At 31.9% G+C, this 27,476-nt stretch overlaps 1 protein-coding gene and 1 long non-coding RNA gene across 6 annotated transcripts in view; one reads left to right on the top strand and one right to left on the bottom strand.

Annotated features, from left to right (window-relative positions):
* Positions 1-268: 268 nt before the first annotated feature.
* The window catches only part of LOC107912757 (protein PLASTID MOVEMENT IMPAIRED 2), a 28,063-nt gene continuing 855 nt past the window's right edge, over positions 269-27,476 (bottom strand). For 2 of the 5 annotated variants that reach the window (XM_016841067.2, XM_041081369.1), the window contains one exon: positions 25,497-27,423. In XM_016841067.2, the coding sequence (XP_016696556.2) occupies positions 25,738-27,423 (1,686 nt within the window). In that variant the 3' untranslated portion in view covers positions 25,497-25,737. Of the gene's footprint in view, positions 959-25,496; positions 27,427-27,476 lie in introns of those variants that run through there. The other 3 variants (XM_016841068.2, XM_041081370.1, XM_016841066.2) reach the window with 2 other exon arrangements.
* LOC107912759 (uncharacterized) lies at positions 3,155-4,351 on the top strand. The gene is made up of 2 exons (XR_001688278.2): positions 3,155-3,684; positions 3,778-4,351. It is a non-coding gene; the product is annotated as an uncharacterized lncRNA (long non-coding RNA).

Below are 27,476 nucleotides of genomic sequence, written 5' to 3'. Positions count from 1 at the left end.
ATATTTTGTCATTGAGAATCACATTACCACATTAATGGAAAATAACTCCTAAGAAAAAAAAATTAGATTTAAAGGAAAGTAAATAAGTTAACCTACCAAATTTTAGAATCACTTTTCAAAAAATTAAATTTTCCAAAAAATGATTATTTTTCATCCTACCGAACACTGTCTTACTGTTGGATGATATTGTTGGTTAATTTATGTGAGTCCTTTCCTTTTAAAAAAAAAATCATGAATAAAATTCAACTGCATGCTGATATTTTATTCATGATTCGTCACAAGCTTAAGCATCTTTATCAACTTTCTTACCTGTGAAAAGCTTGGCTAGATTTGGTATCTCCTTTTTCTTCTTAATGCTGAATGGGGTCAATCCACTCACCCGTATCGCCGGTGACAATGATCTACGGAACTTCGATGTTCCTAACGGTGTCGAATTGCCATTGCTTTTCATTGGCCTTCTATTGGATGATGATTGCTTGTTTTGTTCAACAAGTTGCCAGTTTCTTAGTTCTTTCTCTATCATTTTCTTAGCTGAAAGTGACCTTTGGGTTCGATATTCTTCTTCTTCTTCCTCTACCCTCATCTCCCTGAGATCACTTTGAGCCATTTTGTTTTTAATCAATATCTCCCTTTCACTAGCCTTGAGAGCTTCAATCCATGCCTGAGCTGCAGCAACTCTTTTATCAGCAATTTCTTCAGCTCCAACCGCACGTCCGGTCAAGTACTCGTACTCAAATTTTGATATAGTAATCGTGGAATTCCGATCGGATGCTGAAGCTCTAGATTGCATTGTAGTCTGTATGAGAGATCTCAACTTTTCTAGAGCTGAAGCCTCTGCTGACTTAACTGCTTCTAGTTCCCCCACAGCTGCCTGCAACTTTTCCTCGGTTGAGTCGATTTTGGACTCGGTTTTCCGGATTTCTTCTGCGATTGCTGCAGCTTCTTCGGCTATAAGAGCCTTCTCTTTCGTTGATGCTTCAGCTTCAAGTCTTAACTGTTCAAGTGAATTTCAAGATTTCATAAATTACATGTTGGATTGTCTTGTTTGAAAAGACTAACTGAATTTCAAGATTTCATCACTGTTCATAAATTACAGATGGGATTGGCAAAATTACTAATAAATGTCAATTTTAAAAAAAAATCATCATTTTTAATATTATCTAGAAATAGACTGAGGTCAGATACATTTTTAGAAAGTAGTGTATATCAAACACATTTTCTTTTGCGCAAAATGGTAAATAAGTCTTGATAAAAGAAATTGAAAGAACCCTGGGAACAGGTCAGGTCAACGCACGGATTCTCTTTTGCGCAAGTATAAATATAAAAAAAAAACATCATTTGAATTCAATTTATTAATGGATAAACAATCAAAATACTCATTTTTATTTGTAAACATTTTAGTTATTTATATTTGAAATGTTACATTTAATTACGTATGTTATCGTGTTGTAATATTTATGTTTGAAATGGCACGTTAAATCATAATTTCAAAAGAAAATTTTAGGTTAAATTATACATTTGGTTCCTATATTTTTCCGTTTTGAGCAATTTAATTTTTTTCTATGTTTTTAGAACTTTTATTTTATTTTTTCCATTCTCTTCTCTTTCTCCCTCTGTTTTCCTCTCTTCTCTATTTTTTTAATATAGTTTTTCTATGTTTTTCATTTGTTAAAACTAGTCTCTATACTTTATTTTTTGAACAATTTAATTTTTTCTTTTTATTTCTTTATTTTTCTTTTTTTCCCCTCTCTTCTCATATTATTTACTGCAAAAACTTAATCTTTGTCCACCAAATAAACCAAGTCCTTATTTCTTTCACATGATTCCTAAATTAAATTTCACTCAAAATTGAATATCAATCATTCTTAATCAAAACTCGATTAGAATATAACCTATTTTTTAAACTAAAGTTGGATTTAACTAATCAATATAAAAACCATATCCTTAATCAAATCTAAACATAAATTGAACTCTTTATATTCAAAACAAAAATTTTTCCGTTTCCAAACTTTTATAGAATCATATAGATTATTCATTTTCTTTTCTTTTATTGTCTGACGAATAAAATTAAGCAAACGATAAAATTGATCTAAACCTTCTTGGATATTCCCAAGCAAGTTTGATTGGAAGCCGAGCATGGATGAACCAAGAGAAAAAGGGAGCATGGATGAACAGAAGAGAAAAAGGGAGCATGGAACCAAACTAGCTTGGGTAAAGTTGAAGGTAAGTTTCGTATGATGATCATTTTAGTTATTGAAAGTGTGGAGCTCGTTTGAAGAATCTGTGAAACAATATAACTTCGAGAGGGCAAGAATGTTATAGGTAAGATAGATAAGGTGGTCGTGGGGGTTGGTTAGGAGGTTAAGGGAATGGGCTCAAGAAACTTTGTTGAGGATGGACTGCCATAAGCCACAACTAGCGAGGTCTTCAAGTGAAGCGAGCTTGTGGACTAAGTCATTGAGATATCCAAATTGTTTTATTAAAGCAATATGATGGACGATGAGGGTTTGTAAGCAAGTTTTATTTTGGTTTCAGCTTTCACCTTTTCTTTTTTCATAAACATAAAAAAGTTTTAAGAAATGGAAAATATAGAAAAACTACGTTGAAAGAGATGGAGAAGGGAGGAAAACAAAGGGAGAAGTAGAAGAAAGTAGAAAATAAAGAAAAAAGAAAAGAAAAGTTAAAAGAACAGATTATTTGCTTTCCTAAGTTTTGCTTTTAATTCATTCATTTTTACTTCTAATATCTATTGTCTTTCGCGTAATTTGATATTCTTTTAGAAGACATTTTCTACATGTCATTTTCAGATTTTCGAAAAGGATTTAACTTGTTGACTCACATTCTTTATAAAAAATTCTTCTTCAAGCGAATCTCCCTTAGAAATTAATGGCAACAGCTAATTCATTTCCAATTCAAACAATAAAATAAATTTATGTTTAACTACTCATCTTTACTAAGGTAGGTATAAAATTGTTGACCCCTATCATTCATGTTATACACGTACGAACAACAGTAAGATATACATATATATACTTTAGAGAAAAAAACTGAACTAGAAGAATTTACTTAATCATACATGTGTCGAATATATATATTACTCTCTTCTAACTTAAATAACTCAGCTGAGAAGAAGGTGGTTGAAGTTTTGCTTTAGTTACCATAACAAAATAATCTAGCTAATTTTAGCAAATTTTGATTTGTTGATGATTTTTAGAGATTTTTTAGAGATTATGAATCTTCTTAATAGCCTATTTTTATTCAATGATTGTTGAATTTTTTCCTATATAAACACTAGTTTTCAGTTCAATAAGATGTATACTTTCAATAAAAATTCTTTCTACTTTCCTTTTGCCTTTGTTGTTTTCTTTTCACAGCAAGTTTTTGTTTTTTTTTTAAAACCTCCAACAAATTGATATCAAGAGCTATCTTCTTGAAGGACTTGTAACTAAGGGCAAATATTATGTCTTCTTTATTCTTCTATGGATTCAAAAATCCCTTTCACTGCACTTACACCACTTCAATGGTTAAGGTTACCATGTCTGGACCGCAAGGATGGAGGCTCATCTAAAGACAAATGATCTTCGGGAAGTTGTGGAGAAGGACTATGAAGTTCCTTCATTACCTGCCAATCTAATTATGGAGTAAATCAAGAATCACAATAAGAGGAAATCAAGCAAATCAAAGGTAAGAGCTACGTTATTTGTTGTAGCCTCATCTGCAATCTTTCTTAGAATAATGACAATAAAGTCAAGTTTTGAAGTTTCGAATTTCTTGAAGGAGGAGTATGAAGGAGATGAAAGGATTAAAGGCATGGAAATGTTGAACCTGATTAAAGAGTTTGAACTCCAGAAGATGAAGGACTCCGAGACGGTGAAGGAGTACTTTGATAAATTGCTTGGAATCGCAAACAAAGTAAGATTACTTGGATCTAAATTTCCTGATTCCAGATTAATTCAAAAAATTCTAGTAACTGTTCCTGCAAGATTTGAAACCACCATTTCCTCTTTGGAAGACATTAAAGATCTGTCAAATGTTAGTTTGACAGAATTGATGAATGCTTTCCAAGCATAAAAGTAAAGAAGGCTCATGAGATCTAAAGGGTTTATTGAAGGTGCATTAATTGCGGAAGCTTAATACTGTCTAAGAGGAAAGAGAAAGAAACATGCAAAGAACAAGAAGGGAAATTCATGTTTTGATTCTTTCATTACAAATACAAGAACAAAATTTTGTTTTCCTCCTTGTAAACACTATGGAAGAAAGGGTTATCCACCTTTCAAATGTTGGAGAAAACCAAACTATAATGTGAAAATTGTCAGAAGATGGGGCATCATGAAAAAATTTGCAAAAGAAATACTCAGCAAAATACTATCGCACAAGTGAATTTGCAACAAAAGAATGTTACTCAAGTTGTTGACGAAGGAGAGGAAGAGCAGCTCTTTGTGGCTACTTGCTTTGCAATCTATCATTCAAGTGAGAAGTGACTCATTGATAGTGATTGCACCAACCATATGACTGTTAATCGTGATCTTTTCAAAGAATTGGATACTTCAATAGTTATCCAAATAAAGATTAACAATAGAGAGTTCATTCCAATCAAGGGAAAAAGGCAACGTTGCAATTGAAAGTATTTTAGGACAAACATAATTCACATGGCAATTCACATGTATATTTTTATTTTTTTAAAACTTTTTAATTTTAAAAGATAATTTTTATATATTTTTTGAATTTTTTAATTTTTAAAAAATTAATGAATTACTGATGTGACATCCATATGGTAATTCACATGTATGCATTTTCCATCTATTTTGGAGTGATTTGACAAACATCACAAGTTTAAAGACTAAAAAACGAAAAATTAAATAAAAACTAAAATGACTATTTTTGTAAAGTTCAAGGGTCAAATAAATCATTATTCTTTTTATTTTTTTAGTGAAGAAATTCATATTTTGAATAAAAAAGTACGAAATCCATTTGATGTGTTCGAGTTTACCATCCCTACCTATAGACAAGTACCCTCAGTGGTATTGATGTGTGTCCATGTTATTAATTAAAAATACGACAAAAGTAAGTACACCTATCGATAAATAGTATAGCTACAGTGAGTAAAGATATCATATCCACGATGACCAAAAGTACTATTAATTATTGTTTTCCTATTATTTAGCTGAAAAATTGGAGTGATTGGTTTAACTAAAATTACTAAATTAATTTAATTAAAGAACTCAACAGAGAATAAATCAAGAAATAATTGAATAATAACCAATGAGAGAAACAATACCCAAGAAATAATCCACCTAGACTTCATCTATTATTATGAATATGAATTAAACGATTTATTTACTTGGTATCTTGATCCGTAGAAATCCGTATATTATGCTAATATCTTTTTCGAGAGTAAGAACAACCAACTCTAGGTTGAGTAATTGAAATTTCTTTTTAATTAAACCCTTATTGTCGTATTAACTCGATCTATGGATTTCCTTGTTAGATTTGACTCTAATCCAATAGATTTATGTCGTTCTGTTTCTAGGATTGCAGGCAAGTCCACTCAATTATGCTAGATCTACTCCTAAACAAGGATTTTTCCTCTTCTAATTTAAGCACATTAAATATGAATTAATATCTCGAAAATATTAAAACAAGAGATAAGCACGCATAATTAAGAACAAGAATCAAGTATTTATCATGTAAAATATAAATCAAATAATAGAATTTATCATAGGGTTCATCTTCTTTGGGTATCTAGAGAATTAGTTCATAATTGTGAATAAAAACATTTCAAAGTCAGAATAACCACAAGAAATAAAGAAACTCATAAAAACTTCAAAAGAAATTAAAAGGAGGTCTTCAATCTTGATGGAAATCTGCTTCAGAGTTGGCTCCAATGGTGTTTTTCGAGTTGTTTTCTTCAATATTCTCTAATGGTTCCATTCTCTCTTCTTCTTCTTTTTTTGGTATTTATAGGCTTTAGAATGCCCAGAAAGCCTAAAAATTACGTTTTTCTGCGTGTTTGAGATGCAAATCATGAAATTGATACAGTCTGGCATATGGCCATATGTCCAGTCCGTGTGGGAAGGCCCAGTCCATCTGGCTCCTGAAATCTACTTTCTTTGTCTGATTTTCGCTTGTTTTTCACTCCTAGATGCTCTTTTAAGTATAGAAACATGAATTCAAAGGATTAGGGGCATAAAATTCACCAATTCACATAAATAATCATCCAAAAATGCATTGAAAACGGGATTAAAATATGTTACTTTTATCACTTATCAGGTATAAATTTAAAATCAAAATGGTTGAAGTATTTATCGAGACATTATAAAATATATGAAAGAAATACTAGCATTTTACAATATATTGCATTACAATATCGTAGATATTACCACACCAAACTACTTGAAAGCGAAGCGAGTATGAGTCATACCAAATGAGGGAAACGAATGGAGAATGGATCGTCATCTGATCCTATTTGTTCATCGTCATCCAATCCTATTTGTCCGTCGTCTAATGGACCTCGAAATGTTAAGGGATGAGTATTCTCTAGTATGGCTAACATATGCTTTTTCGTCCGTATATGTTCTTTCACATCATTCAATTATTGGCTTAGTTCCATCATTTCTTTTTCTAAACTCTCTTTTGTTTCTCTTAATTTCATGAGCTCTCCTTTTACATTTTGGACATGCAACCTGTGGATTTCATTTATTGATTCATCTTCCACCTTTGATTTTGGAATCAATGCCAACACCTGATCCATATGCAATTCAAAGAGTATATCATTTTTTTAAAGGAAATCACAACAATAGAATTTTGAACCTTGGCTTTTAGGATGCAAAATGCAGATATTCTTTTATGAAAGATATATTTACCATAGAGATACACGCTTTCATAATAAATTTTCATAATAGTAAACCAACTCTCGTTTGTTTCTTTTTTGCTCGTAAACATAGTAATGATATTCTTCATTAGAATTAGAAGCTTCTTCTTTTGAGTTAAACTCATATTCAAAAGAAGACTCTTTAAGGGTTAAAGAATGGAGTTGGGATTCATGTTTTATTTTTTTGGGTGTCGATGATAGACACTAGAGATGGATGTTAAAGTCACATGGCACACATCGAAGGATAAAACTACAACTATTTATACCACAAAAATGGCAACTTAAGGTGAGATTGGTAGAGGTTTGGGTTTGAAAAAAATGAAGGGATTCTAAGGGGAGGTTCAAGGCGAGCAGTGCTTTAGATTCCAAGAAAGCTTGATTCAACCCTATTGGGGGTACGAACACTGTAAAGAATAATATTGGTTTGTCTAATGTGAGATTAGTGGAGGTTGGCGACCAACCCTGGTGAGAGCCATGAGGAACCTTTGTTAAACTGCTAAGGGCTTGGAAACCCTTAGACAATTCGCACTCTCTTAAGGCTTATTTCATTAAAAGATCTCAAGATTGTCTTCTTGAATGAGACAGGTTGATGGCTAGTGAGACTGATACTATTAGAAGGCAATGGAACATGAGTGGTTGTTTTACTATGGATTACATTAATATAGCAGATGGATTGGTTATGATTTGGAAAGAGGGGTAGCAGTTAAGCTTGCAATCCTTCTCGATGAGCCATCTTCAGAAGAGGGTGTATAGGCTCGATGGTGTTAATTTCCACGTAACTGGTTTTTATAGCATTATTGACAGGAGGTACCGAGAGGAGGGTTGGAATCTTTTAAGGACTCTTAAGGCAAGCTCAACATCTTCTTGGCTACTTGGGGAGACTTCAATGAAATCCTTTCGGATAATGTAAAGCAAGGGGGCGCAGAAAGGTCAAGGTTGACATGGATGGTTTTTTTATGCTTTGGAAAATACATGTCACTTGGGATCAAGCCAGATATGGAGTGGTTTATTTGGACCAACAAAAGAGACAACCTCAACCTTGTTAAAGAACGACTCAATAGGTTTGTGGCTTTTTTGGATTGGATTAGTACATTTTTTAACTTACAAGTTGTTGTCTTGTATTTCTTGGACACTGGGGGTTTAGGAGAAATTATGAATTATGGAAGGTGAAAGGGACACCTTAAATTTGAGGCTTATTAGGATGAGAAGAGATTGGATTCAGTTGGAAAAGGTTTGGATACTTGGCAACTAGAAGAGTTCAATCGCTCTAGGGACCAAATTGTTGCTTTGACTAATAAAGTGGTAAACTCAATCCACCTTTACCCGACTCCAATGCTCATGAGCTTCAAGAGTGTAGGCATGAATTGGGTGCATTGTTGGACAAAGAGGAGAAGTGTTGGCATTAACAATCTCACATTGTTTGGCTTAAAAAGGGGATCGAAACACTCGATTCTTCCATGCTAAGGCTAACAAGCGAAAGAAGAAGAACTGAATTAAATGGCTTAAAGAACTAAATTTATTATTGAAATAATTTTTATATAAATATAAATTCATATTAGTAAAGTGTCACTACAGTCTTATTTTCATGAATAATGATTAATTTGATGTATTTATTATTTTTAATATAGTCGGATATAGCATTTTTTAATATGTTTATTGGATATTTAAATTTATTTTATTTAGGGTTTTTTTTTCAAGTTATTACTTTTATAAATCATTTTATTAATTATTTTTATAAATTCATTGTATTAAGATTATACAAAATTAAAAGAAATTTGTTTACTTTTAAAAAATAATATCTCCCTAAAAATTATGATGAAAAGAGATAGGTTTATAAATGTTTATATGGGTATAATAGTAAAAATTAGTGTCTTTTTATTTCCTTTATTTTTCAATTTTTTTTTATCTTTTCAACCAAAAATACTAACAAAGACATATTTTCTACCAATTAATGGAAAATCTTAAAAGAGAAATGTCGCACCTTGGAACGGATGATCAGATCTCGCCAATGAAGGTTATCTCGCACTAGTGAACTTAACAAATCTAGGTAACCTTCAGTTAGTGTCTCTAATAGATGGTTTGCCTTCTCAAATTCTGTTTTTAGTTTGTTCATTTTAGCTTTTCGTTCCTTCATTTCCACTTCTAATATATGTTGTCTTTCATTTAATCTGATGCAGTTTAGTAAGATCTTTTCCACATGCAACTTTGGGATTTCTAGAAAGGATTTAGCTTCTTCCCTCACATCCTCCTTTGAAATTTCTTCTTCATCTTGTTCTTCTTTACTTGAAAATTCTTCTTCATTTGAAAATTCTTCTTCACTTGACCAAATGTACTTCTTACGGAGAAATGGCAACACCTGATACATAATTTTATATTTAGTTGTTTACACCTACTAATCTATTGTTATTATGTTACTCGGATATTTATAAATAATAATAAACACAAATATGCGTTTGATATAAATATATTTAAATAATTTCATATATATATATATAAACAATAGTTAGGTATACATATTAAGATGCAAATACTTTTGATAAAAATACTAAATTGAAGTAATTTACTTGATTATATATGTGTCAAATATATATTTATACTCATCACTCTCCTCTAATTTAAATAATTTAGTCAAGAAGAAGTTAAAATAAAGTTAATATCTAATTCAAATTAAATGTTTATTTTCCTAAAAGTTAATTAGTAAATGAAATAATTGAATTAACTAAATATTTTTTCAAAAGATACACTTACAGCAGAAAGGACGCATTTCACTTCAGCAATAAATCTGCACTCCTCACAAAAGTAAATTAACTCTCTTTTATTTCTTTTTTCCTCACAAACATCGCAATAAAATTCATCATCAGAATTATAAGCGTCTTCCGTTGAGTTCAACTCATATTCTAAAGGAGACTTGTAAATAGTAAAGGATGGAGATGAGATTTGTGGCTTATTGTTTTGGGTGCTGATGGAAGACACTGGATATGGATGTTTATGTCACATTCCAAACATCGAAGAATGAAATTACAGCAATTTGCACCACAAAAATGGCAAGTCATATCGGCTACTTTCTCAATGAGAGTGAGAAAATGGTTATGGCCATCGAGAACAAAAGAGGGTTCGAGCTTACTACAATCCAAGTGAAGGTTAAACCCACACCCATACCTATCTTTCGGACAGCTATATGCTATAAGACATGAATCAAAGCCCATATAACATGCACCACAACGACGGATTTCATCATTGTATGGAAGGGATGCGATGGTGAGTTTGTGTTGGGGATGAGAAGGATGGTTAATATGTGGACGGAGGCAAGGTAATTTAAGAGCGCCCGATTTGTGTAAAAAGAAGTGGTTGCATGATCTGCGGCTACACCTGAAAGCTGGTGTGGGAGCTAAGCAAGTTTCCACACATGCCACACATTGAGGTTCATTGTTGAAATCTTTATGGTTTTCGATGAGTGCTAGTGGATGTGGGTGGCTGAAATGTTGGATCTCTTTGGCATCTTCAGAGTCTACAGTGGGAAGCAGGGCACATTTGACATGCAGATAGAAATAACATTTATGGCATCTGAACTCTATTCTGGAGATAATATCTTCACCGCATTTATCACAGCAGTGAGAGATACGAGTTGTGAGGAATAGGAGAGTGCAGGGATGGATGAGATGATTGATCAACTGTCGAGGAATGCTCGTCATGCAAGATTTATGAAGGAAAAACTTGCATTACGTGCAACCGTAGGTAGAAGAAGAAGAAGAAGAAGAAGAAGAAGAAGAAGAAGAAGAAGAACAGAGCTTTTCACAAATGGCACAGACAACTTCATGTTTTTGCAGGGTGGAATCAATAACAGGTTTTAAGGGATGATCAAAATGAGTGAAATGTTGAATGGTGTGTTCCTCATCTGAATATTCTACCATGGGCTTTAGGGCGCATTCCACATGCATGTTAAAACGACAACTTAACTTGCATTGATACTGATAGCGATAGTTTGAAGAGATTTCTCCAAAACAAGCATAACAATCTAAACAAAAATAATGAGAGAGCACAAGCGGGCATGGATGAAAGAAACTTTGAACCTCTGGTTTGAGCCTATCAAGACAAGATTTATGAAAAAAATACCTACAACGGTTGCAACCATACATCGGGGACCTATATGGAATCCTTACATGCATGGCACCAATGCCATATATTCCCGTTTTCAATGACCGACAAGGGGTGGTCGTGGATGACATGTTCAATCTCCATTTATGAAACAAACAACCAAAACACTTACATTTGTCAGCAATCCGCTCTTGCATTATATAACAACGGCCAGTCTAATTTCATAATATATAAGGGTAAACTACACTTGTTATCCCTGAACTTCGGTTAATATTACGTTTTGGTCACTCAACCTTTTTCATTTACATAATAACTATTAACGATAATGAATTGTTACATTTTTGCACTCATCCATTACCTCTTGTTAAATATAATGTTGTACCTTAATTTAAAAGGCTAATAATCAATTTGGCCCCTAAAATATAAATAAAATATTATTTTGATATTTTTAATTATTTTCTTAAAAATTATTTTATTTTTAAAAAATATTAAAAATAAATTGAATTGAATTATAAATAATTATTATAAAATTTTATATTAATATTTGTATTATTATATTAATATAAATATAAAATGAAATGAAATAAAACCCACCCCACCCATCCCTCTCCTCTCCCCCACCGTTGGTCCCCTCCCTCTCCCCACCCATCATCTTCCCCACCCGCCCTTTACCTCTTTCTCTCCTACCCTATCGTTGCGAGGCGGGGAAAAATTTATTTTTTAATATAATTATTTTATTTAATATTTATATTTATATAATATTTTTTTTAGTTTTTATAATAATTAATTTTTAATTTTTTTAAAAACTTTTTTTAGAATAATTATTAAGAAAATAATTAAGATATCAAAATAATATTTTATTTATATTTTAGGGACCAAATTGGTTATTATCCCTTTAAATTAATGTGCCACATTATCATTTTAACGGGAGGTATCAGATTAGTAGCAAAAATATAACAATTTGATAATGTTAATGGTTATTATATAATTAAAAAGAGTTGGGTGACCGAAATTTAATCTTGACCGAAATTAAGGGACAATGATGTAAAATTTGTCTCTTACTTAATGATTAATTTACTACAGATTCTATGCATAGCACAACATTGTAAGCAAATAAAACATTAAAGTGATTCCATGTTTTTAATTAATGGTTAAAGTTGATGATATTTGGAAGAAACGAATTATAACAAAAAAAAATATAAACAATGATTTGCAATAAATATCTTTTAGGTTGGATACAAAATATAAACATGGGATCAAATCAAAATAGAAGCTGTAATGTTGGAAGAATAGATACTTAGCTTGGTTTAGGTATTTTGAAGAGGAATCATGAAATTTTTCATTAAAATATCAAGTATAAATGATTTTATAGGGAAAGAGAAGCCTTAAATGTTTCTTTCTTGATTTCCTGCCTGGACCATCAAATCTATTGTTGTTGAATAAAAGTATCCATTTGTGATAATGAATTTGCATAGGGAAAACAACTACCAGAATCCAGTCCTTGCTTTCAAATGCATCTTTAACTAGGTTATTAACACCCACACTCCACCTCTCTAAAAACATGGCAAAAGCTGACTGATCACCATTGTTGACATCTTTTTAAGATGGCCTCCTATCATTGTTGAGTCAAATTATTTAGCTGTTATTATTAAACTTAATTAGGTTTGGATAAAATTTGATTTTATTAGAAAAATTTTTAAAATTTTACGTTATTTGAATTTTAAGTTGAATTTTACAATTCGAATAATGGATTGGTGTAAATACTTCTTTGATTCCTGTCAATTTTAAAAATGAGCAAATTGGTCTGTCTCAACAAAAATTACAAAAGAAAATTCAAAATAATTTTATAAATTTTAAAAATTTAAAAAAAAATATGAAGAATATATAAAGAAAGTTAAGAATTTAAAAAATTTCTAAAATAATAATCTTAAGTACGTAAATAAGTTAATTAATAATTTAAATTTATCATCCTAATATCTTATTTTTTATTATTTTGCTTTAATTTTTTTAAATATATATGATTTCAAATTTATATGCTCTAATATAGAATTAATTATATTATAACAAGATTTTAATTTGACATGTTTAATTTTTTAATCTAACTCAAATAATTTCACTCATTTCGACTCAACTCAAATTTCATCTCACTCAATTTAATTTAAAAAAATTTCAAATCAAATTAAAAAAAAAATAAGATTCATTAACTCAATTAAATAAAAAAATTTTACTCAATCCCATCCCACTCTTACTTTAGATTTAATAGCAATAGTTTTGATTTATCTGTTAACGGCGGAATCATTGAGGAGCCCATATTTTGCGCGACTGAATTTCTTTTATTTCTTTTTCATATGCCCATTAACGGTCAATTATGTTGCACATTGTTTAGCCCATAAATCCATCGAAATTTACACTTTGTTTGATTTGGAATATCCAAATATCATCCATCGCTAAATTTTGATATTTTTTCGTGTTATAATTTTAATGGAATGTAATTGTTGGGAAAATTATTTTACAATATTTAATATATATAAAAATATATTGATTAAAATCACAAGAATGTTATATTATTTAGTTCGATTTACTAAGTACTTTCTTAAAAATGTAATAATAATTTATGAATTTACCCTTATTAAATAAAAGATAATATTCATATATTTAATTTTTATAATAAACTTCTCTCGTAACAAATATTTGGATTAAATATTTAATAATAAATTTTAATTGATATTTAAAATTTTTTAATTTATAATGTTAATAGAAAGCAAAATTGTTTCAGATTTGTCTTACATATATTTTATAAATATAATAATGCATATTTTTGTATATAAAACTTGTAACAGCCTCTTCGACGAAGTCTTCGTATTTGGTTATTGTTTGGCGTATAGGTGGTAAATTAAGGATAGATTTGAACAAGTAAAGTATTTGTCTTGGTTAAGTATAGAATTATGTGTAATTCACCATTTAGCGAACTCTTAGTTTTGGTGAGTTTTTTGGTTTGACGGGCTCTTCTGTTAAGTATTCAACCACCTCTAATGCTTTGGGCGAACTTTTTAAGTTCGTAGTTGTTTAAATTTATTTAATATTTTAAAGTATGAAGATTTAGTTAGTCAAGTTAAAATTTAGTTAGAACTGAACTAAACTATTGTAGATGATAAGACCTAGAATTTGTTAAATACACTTAATCATGCAAATCAAGAGTCTTAGTGGAATTATCTGATTATTTTCACAATCTTGTCTTCGTTGCTTAAGTATATAAGGATAGCGGTGGTCTTTCTAAACATCTTTACGCTTTTTTTCCTCTTTTTTATTTTTATTTTCTCTAGGAGTCTCTAAAAACCTAAGTTTAGAAGATTTTCCTCGAAGTGAAGGTTTGCAGTGTCTAGCTAACTTCTACGTTAATATCAGCTCACTGGTAATTACTAATGAACCCTTAGGTTATCATCGAAGTCATTTATGTGTTTTTCATACTGCATGCATAGATGTTAGAATGGTTTGTAAGGAAGGAAACTTCCTGATTTTGTGCATGTTAAGATTTGATAGGTCGATGTTCTGATATATATAATTATCTTTCTTTGAGCTCAAAAAGCTAATAAGGGTCCAATCAATAAAGGCAAAGGACCTATTTTGTAGGTTGTGCTAGAATTTTTCGCGAGTTCCTTCTTACTTCCATGTATTATAAATTTCCATTCTTATATAAATTGAATAAGGTAATTACTCTTCCTCAGTAATGTATGAATGGTGTATGTGTGGATAATGGTCATTTAGTGTCATCAGTCTAAGCACAGTTTGTTAGTGGTATGAAGTAAGCGTCATTCTTCATACCTAAGTCACTACTATCTGCTTCTGATATGTGAAATATGATCTAATCTATGGTGATGGAGAAAAGGAGATATGTTTGTGTAGCTTCCAGTGGGACAGTCATTATTGCAAACCGAACTAGCAGATCATGATAAAACATGCTATTCTGAATGAAAATGATATGATGAGTTAAGGGGGAGCATGTATGTGAATGAAACTATATGATATGCTTCTGATTCTGAATTCTAGGTACGTAGCTGGCATGAATATGGGTAGTGTAACACCCCTTACCCGTGTCCGAGGCCGGGACAGGATACGAGACATTATCAGACTTAAACATATGCAATCACATAAAATCGGACCATAAAATTTTGTTCAATTCTTAAAACTAATCATACACATGCATAACATCTCTTATGTAGGCCTACAAGGCCCTAAACACGTATCGGGGATGATTCAGGACTAAACCGGGAACTTTAAAAACTTTTGGGAAAATTTAAAAATTTTCATCATGAAATAGGGTCACACGCCCATGAGGGAAAGCTATGTGGTCACACACGCCCGTGTGGCTTGGGACATGCTCGTGTAACTCTTTGTTTATGACATCATCAACAAATTAGGGCCGTACGACCAAGTCACACGCCCGTGTCATTAGGCCGTGGGCGAAATGACTTCCAAAATTTAGGTACAAGGGACACACGACCGGATCACACGCCTATGGGGGTAGATGGTGTGTCACACACGGCCTAGACACACGCATGTGTGCCTATCCATGTGGAAAAATGCAAGGCTATTTTTGTAATACCCTGAAAATTTTTACAGTAAGATATTATCCTTGATATAGTAAAATAAGGAAATAAAGTGACAAAAAGGGAAATTTTGAGTTATGTCAATATTGAGAAGTATATTATGATATATTAATTCAAGAAAGGACTAAATTGTAAAAGTGAGAAAAGTTTTGTTGCACAAGAGTAAATATTCATAATTTGAGGGGTTAAAGTGTAAATATGAAAAAGTTGAAGGACCAATAGTGTAAATAATTTAAGAGTGGAATGATCTAGAAACTAAGGAAAATGGATGAATTAGGACCAAATTGAATAGACGAAGAACAATGAGGGACTAAATTGTAATTTTACCAAATTAAATGATGACTCAAGGATGGAATTTTAAAAGATAATGAAGGGCAAAATGGTCAATTGGAAGAGAGAGAAATCTAGAAAGTAATAATGATGCTAGAGATATTTTGATATTTTATAATTATTTAATTAGATAAATATTATTTTATTAATACTTTAATAAGATATTTTATTATTATTTTATTAGTATATAAAGAAAGAAAGATGAGAAATTCTCATCCATATTTCCATGCACTAACGTGAGAGAAAGAGAGGAAGAAAGAAAGTTTTGCTTTCTTTACAATTTGGTCTTTTTACCAAAAATTCACCATTTTCACCCAAAAATCAAATGAATTTCCATAACTACCAAGAGACAAAAACGTTGAGGAGAGCATGGGGAGTTAGAATATCAAGTTGGATTCAAGAAATAGAAGCTGGAGGAGAGAGAAAATCAAGTTAAAGATTAGTATCAATAGAACAAGGGGATTTAGCCTGGACTGGTAATCCCGACAATACTCTATGAGTTTATATTACAGGGGATTTAGCCTGGATTGGTAATCCCACTGTAAGGATGAGGTTCGCGGGAGTGTGCTCTCTGATATGAAATGTGTAAGACCATGGTTGAAAGATACCATGGCAACCTGTGTGTAAGACCATGGTTGAAAGATACCATGGCAACCTGATATGAAATGTGTAAGACCATGGTTGAAAGATACCATGGCAACTTGATATGAGATGTGTAAGACCATGGTTGAAAGATACCATGGCAACGTGACATGAAAAGAATAAGACCATGGTTGAAAGATACCATGGCAACATGACAGAAAATGAGTAAGACCATAGTTGAAAGACACTATGGCATCACGTCAAAGATAAATAAGACCATGGATGGGAGACGCTATAACATCTGTTGAACAATTGATATTCAGGTAAAATGTATCAGATGACGAATGGTTATATGAAATGGTTGTGTGAAGTGTTTACAGGAACTGGTCATATGGAAATATATGTACAAAAGCGTTGTATAAAATAATTATGAAAATGGATAAACGAAATAAGTATAAGTACATGGAATATAATTTATGTTAAGTTTGATATAAGCTATTACCAGAATAAATATACATAAAATATATGGAAATGATGAAGCATAAAATATTGATATAACGAAATGAATGATATATGCTTGTGAAGAAATGGTAAGAGCATGATATGTTTCATGACATGTACATATATGATTATCTTTGATATGTTGATACAAGGAAATTATGTAATTGAGACTATTATTAAACTCAAGTGCGACATGTCGAGAAAATAGATATATCAATGTTGAATTTATATGAGATATGTGTAAGTATACTAACAATGTTGTTGTTTGATGCTTATACAAGTGTCAAACTGTTGATTGAATGGTAATATATTTATTTTATATGATGCATTGAATCGGTAAGTATTTTAATTTTTTTAAGTGATCTGCAAATGGTAGTAATGCTCCGAAACCCTGTTCTGGCAGCGGATACGGGTTAGGGTGTTACAATTTTCCAAGCCATTTTGCCACCTTCACAACACATGCACACTCACATATCTCAATGGCATCCAACATGGCATAAATGAACACTTAATAATCATAAATATGGTTTATGCATGGCATTCTCATAACAACTTTCATACCAAGATTATCATTGATACATTTTCACATCCCATACTTATGCTATAATCTAACTATATGCCAATTATGCCAAAATCAATCATCAAATACTTGAGTCATATGCACATATTCATCCATATCAAACAACATAATCACACCACAAAACATTTTCATATACACATGAATAATCATATGATCAATTTAAGCCACCATGCATGGTTATTTATACATATATATATAAATTAAATCACAAATCACTATAGGCGGACACATTTGGTCACATTTACAATGACATAGATAACAAATAACGAAGCCCCTATACATGCATAAACTTAAGTATTGAATACTTATACCCTAAATTTTAACTCGATAGTGTGATAGCATCTCCGGCGATCTTCAACCCGAGCTTGTTAAATTAACCTATAAAGGATGGGAAAAGAAAAGGATTAAGCTAATAAGCTTAGTAAGTCCGTATGAAAATAATAAGAAATTGATTAACATGTTTTCAAGGTATTACAATCATAATTTGCACATCATTCCACTATTTGCTCATATTCCAATCAAGCTGTTTACTCGTGTAACAACCCGTTTTTGGGTCAAACCAGAACAGTGATTTTGAGACCACAAATACGAAGTCAAAATATTTATTTTATTATTTTAATAAGGTCTACAGCATGACTTTTTAATTACGTGAAAGTTCCATAAAGAAATTTTACCGTTTAAATGCTTAATTTAGTAAAAAGGACTAAATCGCGTAAAGTGCGAAAGTTGTGTTCTATTAGCTAAAGGTATTAAACATAGATCTTTAATGTGAAAGTCCTTATGTGGTTATTAGTCCATTATTGAGATAGTGGAATGTGCTGGCTTGGTATAATGGAAATTTTTAAAGTTAGGTAAGGGCATTTTGGTAATTAGCCTAATAATAATAATAATAATAATAATAATAATAATAATAATAAAACACAACAAAGCCAACTTCTTTGTGATTCTTCTCTAGCCGAATATGGACAGCAATGAAGGGCCATGGAAGCTTGAAATTTTTCTTAAGAAAATCTTTTGCATATAAGTGAAACACTATTTCATTTTTAATGATTTTTATGTTTTCGGGATCGTTGTAGCTTAAGCTAGCTAATGAGGGGATTAATTTGCAAAACTATTGAATAATTTGAGATTTACCATTAATGAGTATAATAGGGCTTTGATGTTTAATGATAGAAAATAAATCCTTTTTGTTAAATAAACAACTTTTGTTAAAGGATTTTTAATGAAATTTTCAAATAGGGGCTAAATTGATAAATGTGAAAATTTGATATTAAATGTGAGAAATTGTAGAATATATGGGCTGGTATAAGTATACAATAAATTCGGCTAGGCTTATATGTTGATAAAATTGAATGAATTTCATTTTACGAGTTTAAGGACTAATTTGTCAAAATGTAAAACATTAGGGACAAAAATGTAATTTTGCCAAAATGTGTATTATATGTTAAATTGAATAATTTGGAAGTTAATATACTGAATTTGATATTACATATAGATCAAGATAAGAAATTACCGGAACTAGATCAGGGAAAACGAAAAGTGGACAAATAGCCGATAGTTTTATTTGAACGACACAAGGTAAGTTCGTATAGCTAGAACCGGATTATTAAATACTTGCAATTGTTTTAAATGAATGTGTATAAGTTAAATGAATAACCCACTTGGAATTCGAATTACTGATTATATGATTAAATTTCTGTTTACACAAATGAAAGTGAAATGCTACAATTGTTATATATGTTACATGGATTTGTTATGATAATATGCATTATATATGCGAATTGAGTATTTAAATGTATGTACTTAATTGAATCGAATATATATATGATTTTAGGAATTGAATTATTGATCATTGAATGCTTAAATGGTGAAGTTGAATAATTACCGAGCCCTATTTGAACCATATGAATTTGTTAGATACGAGTGACATGTCACTAGGGTTACCGATTTGGTCGAGCTCTTGCATTTGTTGCGGACTCACCACAGCTCGAAAGAGCTTACCGATATTTCAGCTTAAAGGAGCTTACCGTTTCAGCTCAAAAGAGCTTACCGTTTCAGCTTAAAGGAGCTAACCATTTAACTCGAAAGAACTTACCGTTTCAACTTAAAGGAGCTTATCGTTTCAGCTCAAAAGAGCTTACCGTTTCAGCTCAAAAGAGCCTATCGATCATGGCTCAAAAGAGGATAAATGATAATGAATTGACGGATTTTCGATAAATACACTTAGTGTGTATCACCCGAGTATCTATCCATATTCTACGTAGTTCAACAGGCATAATTACTGTTACTGGTTATATGAATAAGATATGTGTTTATATGGATGAATTACTGTTGATATAGTTGAATTATTGTTATTAATAATGAACTACTGTTTACACGGATGAACTACTGGTTATATGAATGAATTACAGTTTATACAAATAGAAATGAATTGCCATAATGTTAAGTGAATTACATGGTATTGATGATTTTATATGCTTATGCATTTGGCAAATTTGGTTGGATTGTATTGAAATGATAATATAGGTTATAATGACGTACAAACAAATGTAATATATTTGAATCGATATATAGTTGGTTTAACCACATATGTGCCCATTAGTGTGCAAGATACAAAATATTCGATTATTTCCATGGTTCAATAGAGAAGATAACGATACAAGAATTTAATTGATGATATTAATCAGTCCAGGTATACGTGACATGCTCGACAAGTAAGTGATATTTAATAATTTCATATTATAGGTAAGTGAAAACCGATGAATACATACAGAAATTTCCAGGTTGTTATTGTATTACGTGTTAATCTTGATGGATCTGATTTATATGTCCTCATGTTTCTCAAATTCTGACTTAATTGTTAAATAGTATATAGTACATATTAGTCATACGAGCTTGCTAATCTTATTAGCTTATTCTGTTTATTTTTCATATTTTACAGTGATTTGAAAGCTCGCTCGGGTTGGAAGTCATCGAAGATTTCATCACACTATCCAGGAGTTGATTTGGTATATTTGAACTCTGTGAAGTTAGTAATATGACATGTATAGGCTAGTTGATGATATGAGCTATCTAGTTATTTTAGCTATTGAAGCTTATATGCATTGATGTGTTTAAGCCATGTGATTTGGCTTAACTTGGCTAAATATTGGTTATTAACTTGGCTAAATATTGGTTATGTATATGTGTACTAAATATGGCATGTTTTGGCAAGTAGTTGATGAGATGAAGTTATGCAAATTGTTTGAAATATGAATGGATTATGCATGGTATTAAATAGGTGATTGAATATAAAGTTGAATTGGTTTATATTTTGTATATGAAATGGTTATGAAATGATTGCCATTTGAGTTATGAAATGTGGTCATTTATGCTTGTAAATACTTATGATAATAGGGTGGCAAAATGGCTTTGCAAATAGCCTATTTTTGTCCACAAGGGTAGAGATACGGACGTGTGTCTCAACCATGTGCGACATACACTCATGCTACAAGGCTTGTGTCCCTTGGGGTAGCCTTTCGAATTAAGGCAGTATACTCTATAGTTTTAACACGGCCTAGACACACAGGCGTGTCTATTGGTCGTGTGTGTCACACGGGCTCACACACGGGCGTGTGACTGACCGTGTGACATAAGTTAGTATACCCCTTAAGTGGTACATGGCCTAGCACACGTACGTGTGTGGCCATTTCGAAGGGCACACGGGTTAGACACACGGGCGTGTGGCCGGCCGTGTGACCCAAGTTAGTTTCGACCACGGCCAAGGCACACGGGCATGTCTCCGACCGTGTGGTGCAAATCAGTATGTATGTCATGTTTTCACACGGTCTAAGACATAGGTGTGTCTACTAGTCGTATGAGGCACACAGCCTGTTCACACGGGCGTGTGACCCTTGAAATGTTGAAAATTTTCTAAGTTCTCGAAATGTTTATATGTTACCGATTTAGTCCCGATTGTATGATTAAAGTTTTGTATGCTTGATTTGAGTAAATATGGAATGTGGATGAATAATATTTATTGAAATGAGAGGATTATTTTTAAATGACTGTTCTGAATTGAGTACAAGTTAGGTAATGCCTCTTAACCTATTTCGGCGACGGTTACGGGTTAGGGGTGTTACAACTCGAGTCATAGTCACTAAATTATTTATATCTGGAGCTATGGAACTCCAAATTAAGATCCGTTAATTTTTCCAAAAACTAGACTCGCATATATTCTTACCATAAAATTTTCAAAATTTTTGGTTTAGCCAATAAATACAGTTTATTCTTCAAATTCACCCCTGTTTCGCTGTCCAATAGTTCTGACCCCTCTTCACTAAAAATTAATTATCTCCTCATATGGGATTCAGATGATTCCCGTTTATTTCTTTTGAAAGTAGAATAATTAAGGATTTTAAGCATATAAATTATAACCCATAATTATTTTTGTACAATTTTTAATGATTTTCCCAAATCAGAACAGGGGATTCTAAAATCATTCTAGCTCTATCTCACAAAAATCAAAATATCTCATAATATGATATTCTTTTGCTTACACTATTTCCTTTATATGAAAATAGACTCAATAAGCTTCAATTTAATATTTTATTCAACCTCTAGTTCAATTTCCAAAATTATTGGTGATTTTTTCAAAGTTATATCACTGCTGCTGTCTAAAACTGCTTTAATGTTAATTTTACTCTTTCACAATCATTTTTAAATAGGCATTTATGCCAATCCATTTCTCCTTTCATGTTCATTAGGCCACAAGATAAGGGGATAAACATATCATGTCTCAATTTAATTTGGCCTAAAAGTCTCACACATAATCATCAATCACATTTATCTTATATTTGTACATTATAAACTTAAACTAATAATCACAATGTTAGCACAAGGTTATTTTCATAGTGCTCATGAATCCACAACTTCATGAAATCAAAAATCATATCATTATGTACATACCTGTACCATCTCGTAACATAATCAAATTCATTCTCACCATGACGTACCCCGTTGGGTCTATCGTCAAATCATTCTTTGAATTACCCGTTGAACACTCAGAATACTAATAGATACACGGAAACTTGCACCTAAGTACCACATACATAGCCAAAGCTACCTCATATCATGTAATGCTCGCATTTGAGCTACTCATGGACCTGTACACAAAGTCAGCACTCGGACCCATATAGCATTAACATGAAATGCTCACTCAGCGAGTTACTCACGAGCCTGATCACAAAGTCAATACCCGGACCCCTATTACATATATCACTTATATCATGAACTCAGACCACAACTCATGAGCTCAGATCACATAGTTCCTAGTGACATGTCACTTGTATCCTAAACTATTCCTAAGGTTCAAATGGGATTTCTTGCTTAATACAGTGTCGTTGCACTTGCTTGTAATGTCGTTCATAACGACCATAATACTAATCACATATATATATTCATGAAATATCAAGGCACATAATACATGGTAGTAATATAGCATTTAAAATTCAATTATTACATTTCATTATTATTAACACACTAACTTATCTTGACACAAAAACGGCAAATGGACATAATCGTCATATTCTTTGATTTCCCTCGTTCTAAGTCCAATTCTCGTTTTTCTTGATCTAACACATCACATTTAGCTTACTTATTAGTCACATTATTTATTGTGACCCAAAAATCATATTATGGAAAAATTACATTTTTATGCCTAAACTTTGTCATATTTACACTTTTGCCCCTAGGCTCGTAAAATTATTTTCATTTAGTTTGTTTGTAATTTGGGCCTAACCGAACCATTTTCATAACTATAGCAACCCACAGTTCTCATTTAATCACACTTTTACAACACTTTTATACTTTTTTACAAAATGGTCCTTTTTGACATTTTCACCGAAAATCACTTAGTAAAAGTCGTTTATTTAACACCCAACTTTCATTTTCTACCATTAGACATCAAAACACATGCATATAACTCATGGGTAAATTTTTAAACATGAACCCTAGCTCAAAATAATGGTAGAATTATGTAAATCAAGTTATGGGGACTTCAAAAATGTAAAGAACATTAAAAACAGGGCTAGGATGCACTTACTATGGAGCTTGGAAGCTTGAACAAAACCCTATCCATGGATTCCATGGTATATTCGGCCATGAGGAAGAAGATGGACTAAATTTGGCTTATTTTCCCTTTTTTTATTCTTTTATTTACCAATTTACTAAAATGCCCTTAATGAAAAACTTTTAAAAACATAACATATCATGCCCATTTTTGTCCAAAAATTTCAAAATGGTCTAATTACCATTTAAGGACTTCCAATTTAAAATTTCATAGCAATTAGACACCTCTAGCTTCTAGAACTCAAGTTTTGCACTTTTTACAATTTAGTCTTTTTTGCTAAATTGAGTGCTTAAACGTCAAAATTTTCGAACAAAATTTTCACGAAATCATCCCGTGAAATTTTAGACCATAAAAATATAATAAAAATGAATTTTCTTACGTCGAATTTGTGGTCCCGAAACCACTGTTTCAACTAGGCCCAAAATCGGGTTGTTATAGGTAGTTTGAGTTGTGTTAAGTTGGCGTACAATATACGCTTATGTGTTAAGTAAGTTGGCATACTAAGTCTGTCTATGTCTATGCACACCATTGGGCGTACTATGATTACCGTATGGAAGTCCCTCTGAAAGGTTCGGTTGTGTTGTAAGTAATGATATATATGATTTCTTTCTGGAACTCACTAAGTTCATATGCACTTACTTCGTCATATTTTCCTTCTCAGGCTTGCTAACTGAAGGAAGACGATTTGTTAGAGTGCTGCGGCTATTATGAGCTAACTGTTTTGTTCTATATCATGCATGACTCTTGCGGGTGGCGTATGCATGTATTTTGGAAATGATTTGTATAAAGACCTTCTATTTAGTAGTTATTCTAAATTTCTAATGTTTACATTAAAACTTTATTCAAGCAACAATTATTATACGATTTATAATTATAATTTGAAAATTTTTATAAAGCTTTCACTAAATGTTTCGAAGTGAGTCTGATTTTAAGTTGTAACACATCATACTTGAATCCAATTATCGGGTCATATTTGGTGTGTTACAAAATTTGTTTTGGAATAAATTTAAGAAATTTTGTATACAAATACTTGTGAAGAATTCATTGAAGTAATCAATGTTTTTTAAATCAAATCGGTGGTTAAACCAGTCAAGCCATTGATTCAACCAGTTCAATTAAAAAATTATTAATAATTAAAAAACTTTAAAAAATTAAAAAAACTCAGTTTAACCGATTCAAATGTCGATTCGTACCAATTCAACCGGTCAGTCTAGTTCAAGCAACACGAGAAGTAATAGAGAAAATCAAGTAGTAGGACAAATAAAGAAGGCAATAAATTATTTTTTTTACGTTTATTAATAGATTAATATCCTAAATTGATATAAAATAAGATTAATTTTGTCCTAATATTTTTCTGACTTTCCAATTTACATGGAAAAGTAACTTTCCCACCTTTTGTGCTTGGAAATCACATTACCACATTCATCGAAAAATAACTCTTAAAAAGAAATAAATTTGAAAAAAATAAAATAAAATTTTACCTACCAAATTTTGGAATCACTTTTCAAAAAATTAAGTTTTCCAAATAATAATTATTTTTCCTCGTACCAAACAGTATCTTAATGTTGGATGATGATGTTAGTTAATTTATGTGACTACTTTCCTCTTTAAAAAAATTCATGAATAAATTCCAACTAATATTTTATTGATTTTAAAAAAAAATAAATAGAAATAATTAAAATTTTTAGTAGAGAACATCTCATGATAAAATATACGCGCACGATGTATTAAATATTTCTTATATATCTAGGAGTTTTCAATTACATGTTTTATTTATTTATTTAATATGGTTACAGAGGAATAAAGAAGAGATCAACAATATGAAACCTATATGGAATACTTCATTGCTATACAGTCTGCATTCATTTACATCACATATCTAAACAAACTCACCTACAATTATATTTGTAAATGCCTCAATCACTCTCTTTTGATTCAAAAGTTTTTGTTAAGAGCTAACTCGGAAACAAGCAGCCATTGAAAAACATAACCCCAACTGTTAGCTACAAATGCTTGTAATATGCAACATTTTCATTTTTGACAGAATGGATTCGTCTCAAGCTTAAGCATCTTTATCAACTTTCTTACCTGTGAAGAGCTTGGCTAGATTTGGCATCACCTTGTTCTTCTTCTTATTGCTGAATGGGGTCAATCCACTCACCCGTATCGCCGGTGACAATGATCTACGGAACTTCGATTTTCCTAACGGTGTCGAATTGCCATTGCTTTTCATTGACCTTCTATTGAATGATGATTGCTTGGTTTGTTCAACAAGTTGCCAGTTTCTTAGTTCTTTCTCTATCATTTTCTTAGCTGAAAGTGACCTTTGGGTTCGATATTCTTCTTCTTCTTCCTCTACCCTCATCTCCTTGAGATCACTTTGAGCCATTTTGTTTTTAATCATTATCTCCCTTTCACTAGCCTTGAGAGCTTCAATCCATGCCTGAGCTGCAGCAACTTTTTTATCAGCAATTTCTTCAGCTCCAACCGCACGTCCGGTCAAGTACTCGTACTCAAATTTCGATATAGTAATCGTGGAATTCCGATCGGATGCTGAAGCTCTAGATTGCATTGTAGTCTGTATGAGAGATCTCAACTTTTCTAGAGCTGAAGTCTCTGCTGACTTTACTGCTTCTAGTTCCCCCACAGCTGCCTGCAACTTTTCCTCGGTTGAGTCGATTTTGGACTCGGTTTTCCGGATTTCTTCTGCGATTGCTGCAGCTTCTTCGGCTATAAGAGCCTTCTCTTTCATTGATGCTTCAGCTTCAAGTCTTAACTGTTCAAGTGAGAGGGAAAGATTGGCTACAATAGAGTTAGCTTTTTCTTCAGCTGCTGTCGCTGCTTCCAACTTTGATTTGGCTCTTAACAGCTTTGAATTGAGACTTTTAACTCTCAAATCTGTCTTTTCCTCTGCTTTCTTCAACTTTTTTGTTTCTTCTATAACATGTTTCAGCTCATTTCGGATAACATCCATTGATGACATATACCGAAAACCCTCTTCTCGAATCGAAGCCAATTCGTTCTTAGCTGCCTGCAACACTTTGTTGGTTGACTCTAATGAAGGTGGTTGATCCTTGACTTGCTTGAGTTCATCTTGTAAGACATTAATGTCAGACAAAGTGACGTTCAATCTTTGTTCCAACTCTCCAGTCTGATCAATCTCGTTGATCATGTCCTCCATTTTCTTCTTCGTTCCTGCCATCCTACATGACAGTTCACCAACTTCTTTCTCTTTTTGAGCTTCGATATCTGCAGCTTCTTTTGATGCCTCCATCCGAGCCAATTCGACTAGAACATGTTCCTCATTAGCCACCTCAATTTCCTTCCTGAGCTCCTCTATATGCTTACCATTAGACAACAGTTTCTTGCTTGAATCTTCAAACTCCTTCACTGCTCTTTCTTTGTCTGCCATTACAGATGCCATTGCAAGCTTAAGTTCACTGAGTTCATGTTTCACCATTTCCAGTTCTTCCATAACTTCCACGCACTGATAACTTTCGACACTACGAAAAACCGATGCCTTGACGTCGAGCTTTCCTTTCTTTTTCAAAGATTCAACATCTTTAATCCTTTCCTTAGCTTTGAAATTTGATTCCTCTATCATTGAAGCCAAATCCTTCACTGTTTTCTTTGCACTAGAGAGTTCAGACTCGGCTTTAAACGTTTCTGATTCTGCAATTCTTCTACTCTCTTTAAATCGACTCATATCCCTTCTTGCAATATGAAGCTCCCTTGCTTTTGACAATGGCTTCTTAAAAGTTAAAATCACACAATGACAAATTTATCAGTCAAAACTGAAAA

Source organism: Gossypium hirsutum, chromosome A11 (genome assembly GCF_007990345.1).
Source record: "Gossypium hirsutum isolate 1008001.06 chromosome A11, Gossypium_hirsutum_v2.1, whole genome shotgun sequence".
Taxonomy (NCBI): Eukaryota; Viridiplantae; Streptophyta; class Magnoliopsida; order Malvales; family Malvaceae; genus Gossypium; species Gossypium hirsutum.
This window is presented reverse-complemented; position numbering and strand designations above follow the sequence as displayed.